Source organism: Misgurnus anguillicaudatus, chromosome 13 (genome assembly GCF_027580225.2).
Source record: "Misgurnus anguillicaudatus chromosome 13, ASM2758022v2, whole genome shotgun sequence".
NCBI lineage: Eukaryota > Metazoa > Chordata > Actinopteri > Cypriniformes > Cobitidae > Misgurnus > Misgurnus anguillicaudatus.
The window spans coordinates 17384699-17397052 of record NC_073349.2 but is presented as its reverse complement, the minus strand read 5'-3'; the positions used below and the strand labels follow the sequence as shown (position 1 = coordinate 17397052).

The 12354-nt window shown below is 40.6% G+C and overlaps 2 protein-coding genes across 4 annotated transcripts in view; one reads left to right on the top strand and one right to left on the bottom strand.

Annotated features, from left to right (window-relative positions):
* Positions 1–1736, top strand: part of noc2l (NOC2-like nucleolar associated transcriptional repressor) — a 33453-nt gene extending 31717 nt beyond the window's left edge. For both annotated transcript variants that reach the window (XM_073875241.1, XM_073875242.1), the window contains exons 18-19: positions 655–740; positions 1461–1736. In XM_073875241.1, the coding sequence (XP_073731342.1) occupies positions 655–740; positions 1461–1586 (212 nt within the window). In that variant the 3' untranslated portion in view covers positions 1587–1736. The remainder of the gene's footprint in view (positions 1–654; positions 741–1460) is intronic.
* A 926-nt stretch (positions 1737–2662) lies between these two features.
* The window catches only part of samd11 (sterile alpha motif domain containing 11), an 87123-nt gene continuing 77431 nt past the window's right edge, over positions 2663–12354 (bottom strand). Inside the window, exons 10-14 of one of the 2 annotated variants that reach the window (XM_055188727.2) lie at positions 11627–11705; positions 9462–10186; positions 8434–8510; positions 6888–6998; positions 2663–4329 (exon numbers count right to left, since the gene is read on the bottom strand). In XM_055188727.2, the coding sequence (XP_055044702.2) occupies positions 4087–4329; positions 6888–6998; positions 8434–8510; positions 9462–10186; positions 11627–11705 (1235 nt within the window). In that variant the 3' untranslated portion in view covers positions 2663–4086. Of the gene's footprint in view, positions 4330–6887; positions 6999–8385; positions 8511–9461; positions 10187–11626; positions 11706–12354 lie in introns of both variants that reach the window. The other variant, XM_055188726.2, reaches the window with a different exon arrangement.

Below are 12354 nucleotides of genomic sequence, written 5' to 3'. Positions count from 1 at the left end.
ATATACCTGTGCCACTTATGGTTTTTGGTTCAGGGTCACATATAACACATGAGCACTCCACCGAAATATGTAGATTGGTGAAGCTTCCATTGAGAAATATCATATATTTATGTTTTATATATGTTATATATAAGGAATAATTGACGAAAGACCATTGAATTATAAGAAAATAATTCAAAGGACCGGAGTCAATTATTCCGCTTATACCACGGTTACCACAAACATTGCTCTGGTGCCTATTTTTAAGACATTTGACAAGTTAGGTGTGCGGTTTACAGAAAAATAATCAACACCCATGGAACATTTCTCAGCCAATCAGAATGCAGCATTCAACAGACCCGTGGTATACATTTTTATATTCTTAAGTGCCTAAAATTCTCATGGTTAATTCTCATTCAAATACCTGACGTCTGTTCTTAAGATCATCTTCATTGATTTTTTTGTATAGCCACCACTTTCTATCTTTTTCACAGCACACCACACAGTTGTTAAAATGCAATTTTAAGCCTTCCCCTCCCCTCTTTTACACTGATCCATTTATCAGAAGCTTTTATCCACATCAACACAAAACAAGGAAGTCATTTATAACCCAGAAGCATTTCAACAAATCATTTTAGGCAAAAGACATTTTTTAACGATTGATTGTTTTTACAGATGAACAGGGTGATTCTGATGATGAAGGTCTTGAGGACCTCTCAGACCTGAGCGATGAAGATGATGAGATTGATGATTCAGATGATTAGTTATGGTTATCATACAATAAACAGTGGTCATCCCATATTTTCACATACAGTATAGTCTGCATATACAGTACTTAGTCTTAGGCCACCATGCTACCATTAGATTGGCTGTTTTGCAATGTTATAGTGATCATATATTATAATTTCTCAGTCTCTTTATTAGAATACATCCAGAAAATACATGAAATGTGTATGTAGTATTAAAAACCGTATGAAAGTATAAGCTGAAGTGTCAAGTATTTGAGGTAAACTACCCTTCCACTTGCGCAATAGCTGGAAACTGCAGGATCTTTTAAACCTAAATCAAATTAAATCCTAATTTCTAATTCTAATCGAATGACTTCATGACTTCTTCAAAAAAGCTCAAGATGTGTTTCGTGCCAAAAGAGGTCACACTAAATACTGACTGATGCCTGAAGAAGACATTTAGTTCTGAAAATTGTTTTGTTTTTAATTTTGTGTACATATTTCCTGTATTTTCTATTTGTATCTTCAAAAGAGTAATACATTAATATGAATAGACATTAAAACTTAACTAAAACAACAAAGCTGGTCATGGTGGCCTAAGACTTTTGCACAGTACTGTATACAATTTGTTATTGACCGTAATTTGAGGACTCTACCCTGTCCCACTTATTTACCCTATAGATTGAATTTTGCTGTAGGTTTCATAGAAACCTCTCAGACTCTCATTTTGTTTGTGTCCCATCATCAGATGATGAACAGAAGAAGCCTTCACCTTCTAAAAGCAAAGCACCGAAGAAGATGTTGAGCACAGATCTGAAGCAGGTGGCAGATGGCGATGATGATATGGTGGAGGACCTCGAACTCTCCGATGAAGACTAAAATCACAGTTTTACTTTTTATTCCCACATCTGAACATTGTTAAGAGTTGTGTACAGCCTGTTATAGTGAAAAATGTGTTTCATAATGCATCATTATTTCTTCTCTACCATTCATAATTAAAGACCTTTCTAACACTGTGTTTAAAGTGTAGATTTGCCTCCTGTTTTCACTTCATTGTTTGAGATGTGCCACTGCTGTTGCATTTAAAGCACTGAATAGGCAGGCCTGGGGAAAAAGAGGTGAAAGCACGAGGTCGGTCCGAGCTTCGGGCTGCCAGGCTCTCGTATCATCCGCTGCCAGGCTGTGTTACCCAGGTGGGGAGAGAGGAAGAGAAGAAACAGAGAGCTGCCTGTTCTCTCGCCAAAACGTCTCTCCCCTCCAGTAGTTTCACTTCATTTTTTGCAACGACTCGGTTTTTTCGGAATGAAAGCGGCGTTTGAGCCGCCAGAACTCTTTAGTACTTTAGTAGTGTTTATGGACTGAGTTGTATTCGTACAAAACCTATTATCCCTTAAACATTTTTAAATTCACAATAGTCCTCTTACCTACTATAACAGCTGTTGTTTATAGCTTTAACATTTGAACAGAAGTGCGCACTAATATTTAGACTTTTGTTGTAACTCCCAGCTTAAGGTGCTATTCAGAACTTCAGGCCACCGTGACCGCGCAGCAGCTGGGCCGTGTTAGGCGAAATTTCGTTTTCACCAGAGTCGCGTCACGCCCGCGTTTCTGGTAACAGGTTTACCGGTCTATCACTCTGAGCACACAGTCTATCACACACAGCACCTGGCGCTGGCAGTCACGAGCGCAGTAAAAGAGACGGGCGGATGGTAAGCGTCCCTGAGAGTCGTTCGGTCAGGCGGGAGACGGGGCCACGGGGGCCCTGGCCTGCGACTGAACCTGACGCTCTGACAGCTGTTGTTGACCTGAACTCTGCAACTTATCCCCTACCTCCCCCATACGCGCTCCTCCCTAACCATGGGATTTACCGCCTACTGGGGCCGCCACTCCCTGCGCTACTGCAGAGGAGTATGGAAATAAACACATTACTCAGAAACAGGAGCGACGAGCATCTGTAGGTTTTCAATAGGATTTATTTCACCCAGCAGAGAATAGAAAAATAGGATGGAGACAAAACATTGATGGGAAATCTAGAGACGATTTTTAATTAATTGCTTACATATTGAAAAAGAAAAACAATTTCAAAGTTTTGCATAAAGAGCATTGTGCCTTCCGTTTCCCTGCAACAAAGAGAAAAGTGTTGTTCTTTGGGATCAAATATTTCGTCGCTCGAACGAATTCCTATAAATATTATTTTCCTCATTTATATGCTGAAGTGGCTTTAAAGAGCGGGGCTTATGGTTATTACAACTGGAATACACAGCAAACAGAAAAGTTGAACAAAAGTACCACCAAGTCAGTCAGCCAGTCACATTTTGCTCAGTAATAAAGATTTAAACTCGTGCAACTACATTTAACAAAACGTACCACATCTTCAGTATATTCTCATCTTGAGCATGTTTCTGTACAATTCAGGATAACATGTCTTTCCCACAGCAGTTATTGTGACCTCACAATGGCATAAATCCATTTATGGATGGATATACATATTTCACCAACGCTCATGTATTTGTTTTTAGGGGTAGTGAAACTAAAATCGGCCCAGACGTTTGTGGCCATTGCTTTGGCTGATGGCTTTTGGTCACAGGAAGTTTAAGTGCTTTCCATCTTTTGAGGTCATTTCTGATCCCACCTCCTCCACAGGGTCCTGTATCCACGTACCTTGTTTTACCACCGGCGTTAGATCTCTGTTGAAAATTCCACATCCATCCGTCTTTGGTTTTGGACTGTGGAATGCATAGTTGCACTGGTCAAGACTGCGAATGAGTCCCATCCTGCTCTTACATTTACTCCTCTTTGGGGGATTTAGTCAAAACTAAACCAACTCCAGAGAATTTGGAACAACTTGGTGTTGTAAAAGCAGGAAAGAGTATTTCAGTGTTCCCCACGCTGGGTACCGCAAGAGTTCATTTCAGCGAAGGATGCTTAACTACAACGTCTGCCACAAAAGAATGTCGTACGTGTACCTCGTGCGCTAGCTGCACGCGTCTCGTTTCCTCCTACCTTCTGGCACGCTGTTTAAGAGCAGCTGTCTTTTCTCTCGCACACTAACGCTTCCTGTCTCGTCCCCAAGTCCCTATTTGCACATCTTTGGATTTTTGGCTTCCTCGCAGCCCCTGCGCAGGGCGGAGTTCTTTCAGCCCAAACTTCTCTCATCTTTTCTCCACACTTTTCCTTAAAAACATTAAGTGCCTCTGCGTAAAGGTCCTCAAGTTTGTTTTTTATTTCGGGAGGGGGTGTGAAGGGTTAGGAGGGGGTGAAAGGAAGGAAAGAATAGTTCAAAGAGAGGGACCCCTTCTTGCCCTCTCCATCTTTACCTCCTCCCTGGAGCGCTGCCTCTGCCATATGGAGAAGCAGTCACGAGTTTTAATGGCCGATTCTACGAGGGAGGTTTAGTGGAGTCGTAGGCTCCTGCTGACGAGGGGTTTCCGTTCTCCTGCTTCGGGGAGGTTCGGCAGGCGGGAGGGTGCAGGCTGAATGGGGAGGAAGTGCTGCCGGTAGAAGGAGGGCGGGTCTCGGCGGGCAGGGGGTCTCTGTCTGGGGGGCGTAGAGCAGATGGTGGCAGCGGGAGGGCCAGCGGGAAGCTGGTCATGTAGAATATTCTGCCAATACGTCGCGCCACCTGAGGAAAGCAGCCACATGTCAGCGTTATTTCTCATGGTGTACAACCAACAGGAAATGCATGATGATGATGATGTATAATAACAACAATGTCGAATGACTGCATTCTGATTGCTTTTACGTCAGCTCAGATGAATGCATGAATGATGAAATGTGATATGTAAAGATTAAAAGAAATATGCGGTTTACTGCAGTTGTATTTGGAGACTGTACACTGTTTTCACCCATTAAACTAAACTTTGGTCTACACCTGGTATCAAGATCAGTTTCAATACGTACTTATAACATATGTACTAATAATGGATGTAACCAGCAAGTTGTCGGTCGGGTATTTTCAGGAATTCATCAGGATGGATTGGCACTGATAACTAAATTTGGTTTGAGTGATCAAAACACAAAGCAATTTGGACCCTGTTAATAAATGTATTTGCAGCTTTTTGCTACCATACTAATAAATGCTGGGTTGTTTGCAACCCATTGTTAGGTAAAATATAGACAAACCCAAAATGAACCTATGCTGGGTTGTTTCAACCTATGGTTAGGTCAAATATGGACATTTGTAGGGTAAACCCAATTGTTGGGTTTGTCCATACTTTACCCAACCATGAGTTGAAAACTTAATTATTCGGTTTGTTACTGCATTGTCCGCTAAAGTAGGTCATCATTGCATTTTTTATTTTTTTAGCTGATTCAATGTCAAGTTGGCCATGGCGCGCAGTAACATCATCACTCCTGACTTCCCCCCTTTCGCTCAAACTTCCGTCAATATTACTGCACCCAAGATCGAAATGCTCTCCCGCCATACAATATAGTTCTCTGTTTTTATCCGCTTAAAAAATCGCCACGTTTTATTTTGTGCCACCATACTTACTCATGTAACAGTTTTTGAATAGGGAAAACATGGAAGTGATTGGTGGCTTCAAAATTCATCCCTGTTTGGATCCTAAGGAATGAATGGGGCTAGGCTAAATGCTAAGACATTCATGACACACTGTACAAAGTGCACACATTGAAAAGAGATATAGGTTGGGGAGAGCGGGTGTGAAGGTACCATTTTTCAGAAAAACTTAAATTTTAAAAGATAATGTTTTAGACCGAGATCTATTTTTGCTGTGGTCAGTAACTCACAAGTGGGCTTTATCAATACCAGGTGACATGTTGAACAAATTTATCTTTGTAAAAATAATGAAATTACATTTTCATTTTAAATTTCATTTTTATCAAATGTTTTAAAAGCAACCAACAGTACAAACTTAAATTGTTCAGAATAAAACTTTTTTTTAACACTGTGAAAATAAAATTAAACCAAATTAGACTTATTAGTATTAGCAGCGGGACAAAAGTAACAAGCAGGATCTCCTCACATTTAAACCCGATTTACTTTTATTTTGAAAAACTCTGAGAAGGCAAACTTAAGGATGTGTTAGAGCTAGGGATGCACCGAATCCAGGATTCGGATTCGGATTGGGCCGAATACTGGGCTTTTTGATGGGGTTCGGGTTCGGCCGAATCCTAGATTTTTTTCCCACCGAACCGAACCCTAGGCTTGCACTACGCTGGTCGACGTCACGTGGCCGTTGATTACACACATCAGGTGCTGACATGGAGATAAGCTTTTTCTTTCGGTGAGCCTTAGGGGCGGTTCACATTTCGCGGACACAAGCGTGTCGCACCGCATCGCTTTCATTATGCATAGGCTTATGGTAATTGTCAAAATATTTTTTTCCACTTGTCATCCTGGCATAATGTTGCCTATACTTTTTTTTATAGTTATAATTAAATAAAATGAAAAATACACTGCTGTGGACGTTGTTTACTTCATTAATGTGTCTGTTAATGGAATAAGGATGCGAAGAGGATTCGGATTCGGCCGAATACTGAATCCACTGTTTAAGATTCGTCCGAATACCAAATCCTATTCGCATCCTTATTCCATTAACAGACACATTAATGAAGTAAACAACGTCCACAGCAGTGTATTTTTCATTTTATGTCATAGTTTGGGATGCAAATGTTATCAGGGCTCTGAAAAAATCGCTTTGTTACTTTTGTCCAACGTTACTTTTGCCCCGGTTCTCCCCTATGTACTAATTTGTCTAAATTGAGGTAAGAACATAGTAAAATATTGAAAAACTGGTGTTTTCCTTTAAGAACTAGTCTGACCAACTAGCATTTGTCCCTGTCTGTGAAATCCAGGCTAAAATCTCAATCTAATTATGAGACCTGAAGCATCAAAGTTTGATTTCAATCTTTGACATGACCTTAGCCGATATAAAAAATATCAAGGTTATATTTTCACAGAATGATCTTTATATAGGATGATTTTATGTAGAAAACGGTTAAATCGCCAAAAAAGACTTGCGCTGGGTTTCACAGACTGGATAACATTTAGTTAAGCCTAATCACGCTTTTCAGATTTAACTGGTCAATCTACATTTCTATGTAACTTAAAATGTTATCAGTTTTGATAAATATATTAGATTAATAACTTGTAAGACAGTTTATGCACCCAGTCACCAGTGTAAACAGGGTCTTGTACTCTGTTAAACAGATCTTTACCTGAGAGCGGATCTTGAGTGCAGGCCCCAATTTTAAACCCATGTTGTTAAGTAAATGGTCCTCAGTCAGTAGTGGGAGGGTCTCGCCGTCAATGGCCTGCTCTCTGAACACCTGAAATAGATGACCTGACTTCAGCTGATGTTGATGAAAATACACCATGTTTACATGCACATCACTTTCTTTTAATGCTATTCTGTTCTTGAAATAGTAAATATAGGTCAAGACACTAAAAGTAATGCTATGCCTTATATCTGTGTTTGTAAAATAACTCTGCTTTAAAAATGTGTTTCTAAAAGATTGAATAGACTAAATGTTGTGTATCTAACGTGTGACCCTGTCTGTGAAAACCAGACCAAATTCTCCAAATCAAATTCTGAGATTAAAGTTTGATTTCAACCATTCATTTTACTACAATTTCAATCTTTGACATTACTTTACTCAGTTAATATTAAAGATATCAAGGTTATATTTTCACAGAATGTATTTTATGTAGAAAAGTTGGTTTTTACAGGCAGGGTCACTATCATAATTTGGCAAATTATTGTAAATAAATAAGGTTTGCTTGTGTAAGCTAAAATTGATGAATATGGTATCTGCTTATAGCATTCAGTTTAAAGGAAAACACCACCGTTTTTCAATATTTTACTATGTTCTTACCTCAACTTAGATGAATTAATACATATCTATCTTTTTTCAATGCATGCACTTTTAATCTTTGTACAGCACTTTGTGAATGTGTTAGCATTTAGCCTAGCCCCATTCATTCCTATGGCTCCAAACAGTTTTATTTTGTGCCACCATACTTACTCGTGTAGCTACGCATGTAACAGTCTTTAAATAGGGAAGACATGGAAGTGTTTGGTGGCTTCTAAATTCATCCCTGTTTGAATCCTAAGGAATGAATGGGGCCAGGCTAAATGCCAACACATTCACGACGCGCTGCACAAAGACTAAGTGCACGCATTGAAAAAATTTGTATTAATTCAGCTAAGCTGAGGTAACATAGTAAAATATTGATAAACGGTGGTGTTCTCCTTTAATAATGATAAAATCTCAATATGTTTCGGAATATTCCGGATTCCAGTCGGAATATTCTTGTACATGTAAACCCAATAATTAAGCTACTCCCTCAACGTGCACACAATTAACACGACTCGCTCCACGGGGAAGCTCATGCACACTCATGCATTCGCAGTGACATGTGGTGCGTTGCGGTTGACGGTGGGTTTTTGGTGATGTGTTGAGCATGCGACAGACGCACATCCAGTGTGGTGTGAGACGACGGAGCTGTGAGTGAGAAAGATAAGAGCAGCGCAGAGCGGCCATCTAACTTTTGAAGTTGAGCTACTCGAGCAAGCTGCTGCGGTCTAATGGTCGCATCTACAAATTTACAGCACTTGTGATCTTCACTTTGTGCCGTGTATCTCCGGTAGCCCCTGTTAAAGGCAGGGGAGGAGAAGAAGGTGTCCCAACGCTCTGCTCCTGCTCTTGTCCTCACCTGTGTGTACTCCCCACAGCCCGCTAGGCTGCTGATGAAGCTGCACACCTCCTCCACACTCCACTTGCTGATGTCCTCGGCTGCACCCGTCTCTTCTCCGTCCACGAAAAGACCTCCCATGGCGCCTGCGGGCCCGCCGGGCCGAGAGGAAACAGAAATCATTAGAAACAGAAGGCCTACGTGCCGCTCCGCTATTGACCCTGTCTATTACAGAGTTCAGTAAAGGTCAGCGGCAGGACCGCTTTCAGGGGGAGGTCCCAGCTGGAGATAGAGATCGCAGGTAATGCGTTTCAGATGTCTGAGGTTGCCCATGCACTTATTTAAACACTTCAGCTACTTGTCTTCATCAATCTGTTAGTTAATTCCAATAAAATCGTTCATGTTAGTTCATTTTGCATTAAAGAGCACCTATTATCCAATTCACGATTTTACATTTCCTTTGGTGTGTATTAGTACATGTTAATGATATGCAAATGTACAAATGCCAATTTTTTCTTGGACTACAACAAACACACGGATTGTAGTCAACAATTTATTTCCTCGTCCTGTTGACGTGGACACGACGGTCATTATCATGATTCCACCCGCCAATGACTTACTTACAATAATCTATGTTTTCACATTATATATTTACTTTTTAATCATACACATCAAGCATAGAAAGTTTGCACGTTTGTGCTATGCTAAGCTCTCAACTTTTGTCTCTCGGTATACTGGTCTGGTCCATTGTGTATATGAGCTGAAAAGTTTTAGTATGCTGACTTTATGTTCAGGTTTTGCTGAAATGCTAGAGGAAGTTTAGTACAGCTTCAGAATTGGTCACTTCCTCATTAGAGGCCTATTTTCCATTAAAACTTGCTCTGGGCTTGCTCACATGCCAGAGTATTTTTCTCACAATGTCTCTCATTCTTCCTATATCTCTGAGGATAAGGAATACTACTTGAGCTCCAAATCCCTTTACAGATAGTTAAAGCTGAGGAGCAGGTTGCACAAAAACCAGAACTGAGAGGATGTATGTGTGTTGATAAAGTTCCTGAACTTGAGATACTTTTGAATATGGAAATTTGTATGCTCACCTGTGTGAAAATAAGAACTGGTGTACGGAAAGGCGAAGGGCAGCGTTTGTCCGGGCAGCGTGGGTAAGGGTGGTATCGTTCCTGGTGGGATGTACTTGGTCTCACTTTTGCTCAGTCCTGACGTGAAGAGGTGATGGGTTGGCGACTCTGGTCCGATGGAGCTACAAGGAGCGCTGAGCCTTCCCGACCTCTCTCCCAGCTCTTTCACCCCTTCACTAGCCTTGGTCACATCCTTGCCTTGGCACACCTCTGAACTGAGACCGTGAGCGTCCACTTTGGAAATCCTCTCTGGATGGTCTTCTTCGACGTCTGCGTGATTTTCAGAGTCTTTCATGTCTTCGTCGATTCCCTCTGTTTCTTCATCCCGTGAGCCTTCTCCGAGCATCTCTTTAGTCTCAGACGAACCCCCTTGTTGGTCCCCCCGGAGTGACATTCCTTTCCTCAAGCTCTTCCTGTTGCTAAGGTCTTTAGAGGAAGTGCCCGCTGCTGCCCCCTGGTGGTTGAGCGAAAGCAACGGGGTGTTGTGGTGGCGTAAAACCAGCATGGCGTTGCGACGATTGAGCTCCTCTCGGAGCGGGTGTCCCTCTGGGATTTCCTGCAGGCTGCGCAGGGCAGGGTGTTCTGCGGGGAGCCCGGGATGCAGGCCCAGCGGGTCCGCCAGCAGTCGCTGCCTGTGGAGGTTCTCCAACTCCTTCTGCCTTAACAGCTCAGCAGACATTTCCAACCTAGAGGAACAATCTGCGGTTAGCAAGGCGTGCTGTAGTTTGGAAAGAAACTTTTTTTGAGATGAGCTTTATACTATTGTACAATAACATGAACCAGATCACTGCTTTTGTGTGCATCATCAATTATAGGAAAGATTGACAGAGAAATACGAAAATGGAGTTCATGTTGTATGCCGTTATTTCTTATTTGTTAAATAGATCTTGCTGTAAAATGAAAGGTAAAAGTGACCAGCGACTGTTACAATGTATCAAAAGTGTAGGACACTTGAGGACTAATTTTGTATTGCCATCAATAGGTCATTTTCTTGACATAGATGCAGATTAATGAAGGTGCCACACAAGGTCCTTCACCAGTGGCGACTCGTGATTCAAAATTTGTGTTCGGAGTGTCATGTGTGTTGCTCATGTTTTCAAAATATGTGTTTGTTGCGTCATGTGAACCATCCAATCACGTGTTTTGTCAAAATAAGTGCCTGCTGCATACGCATTAAAACCATTTATGATAAAAGAGACGCTCACGTAACAATAAACTCTGATTACGCATGAGATTACGCAAGCATCTGGCAAACGCGAGCGTCTTTTTTTATCATAAACCCTCTAGACGCATCTGCAGCAGGCACCTATCTTGACGAGACACATGATGCACATAGGATCACTACGCGCCGAACACATTTTGAAATGGCAAACCAAACACGTAACGGGCTACATACATGTTGTGACGAACTTCGCATCGTGCGCCCTCGAAAAATAAGTCACCGGCTGCCACTGTTCTTCACAGTGATGCTAAAGATGAACCATTGAGTCAAAGGTTCTTAAAATAACAATTTCTTATCTTTTAAAGGTCCAGTGTGTAGATTTTCAGCTGTATCTAGTGGTGAGACTGTGAATTGCAACAAACAACTCAGTCCACTGCCTTTTAAAACGCGTAGAGAAGCTACGGTAACAGCGTCAGGACAAATACGTCATTGTCTGAGGCAATGTAGTGAAAATGTGACCTATAAAAAAGTTTGTCCATTTTGGGCTACTGTAGAAACATGATGGTGTGAATTGGCGACTTCCATGTAAGGGGATTCATGGTGTATATAGATAAAAACTAATTTTAAGATAATAAAAACAATACCATTCATTTTGTAAGGTATTTATACACCACTAATAATATGATTATGCATATCATATTACATTTCTGTCAAACATAAAGGTTCTTCAGACGTTAAAGATTCTTTATTGAACCATACAGCCAAAGAAGTTGTGTCTATGGCATTGAATAGCACCTTTATTTTTGAGTGTTAAAGTGAGTTTCAGCTAAGAATCTTGAATTGAAATCTTTGGGCAGACTGTTTGCTACTCTGGTACGGTACAAATCAATCAATGGTCATCTCAGTAATGTTGAAATTCTACAACTCTTACTGTTCAAACACTTGGTCAAGTTTGCTTCATTACCTAGCAAGGTTCTGTTTACGAAGAATCTCCTGTTGACGGGCGAACATCTCTGCTTGAGCCGGCTGCAGGAATCCATAGCCTATAGGACAACACCAAGAAATATCATTATATATATTTAATAATATATTTTCAATATTCATTTTGAAGGACAATAATTATTTGATATGTTTTCAACATTATAACATTTTTTTTAAAGAAAGATTAAATCGATTAAAGCTTGTTTTTGACTGGTTGAATTCTGAACCATACACTACTCTTACTATATCTGTCACTTGCTTCTTTCGCACTTACTTGCCGTAATACAGTAGGGGTGAGTGGGGCACAAACTAACGCAAGGTTAATTTTATCGCAGCTACTTTTACATATTTCTACAGGGCCGAGCAATCTGTGCTTTTGGTCATTTTTTTCTCTTACTGTGAGAAGATGATCTAATGCTAATTAGTGAAAAGTTTTGATGCGTTTTGGTTAAGATATTGAACAAAGAGTGTTTTGGAGGCATAAAAGTACATTTCTTTATCTTAAAGTTGGGGGTGTAAGTCACCAAATCCAACCTTATGATATTTTAATAACTGTCTTGTTACCTAAAACATAACACTATTTTAAAACAAGTCAGCAACTCCTAGTAAATTATAGCTGGGATTAAAATCATTTTTACACAGCGGGGTTAGTTGTAACACAGCGTTACAACTAAGCCTCCAGTATACAATTATAATGGAATGAAAACAATG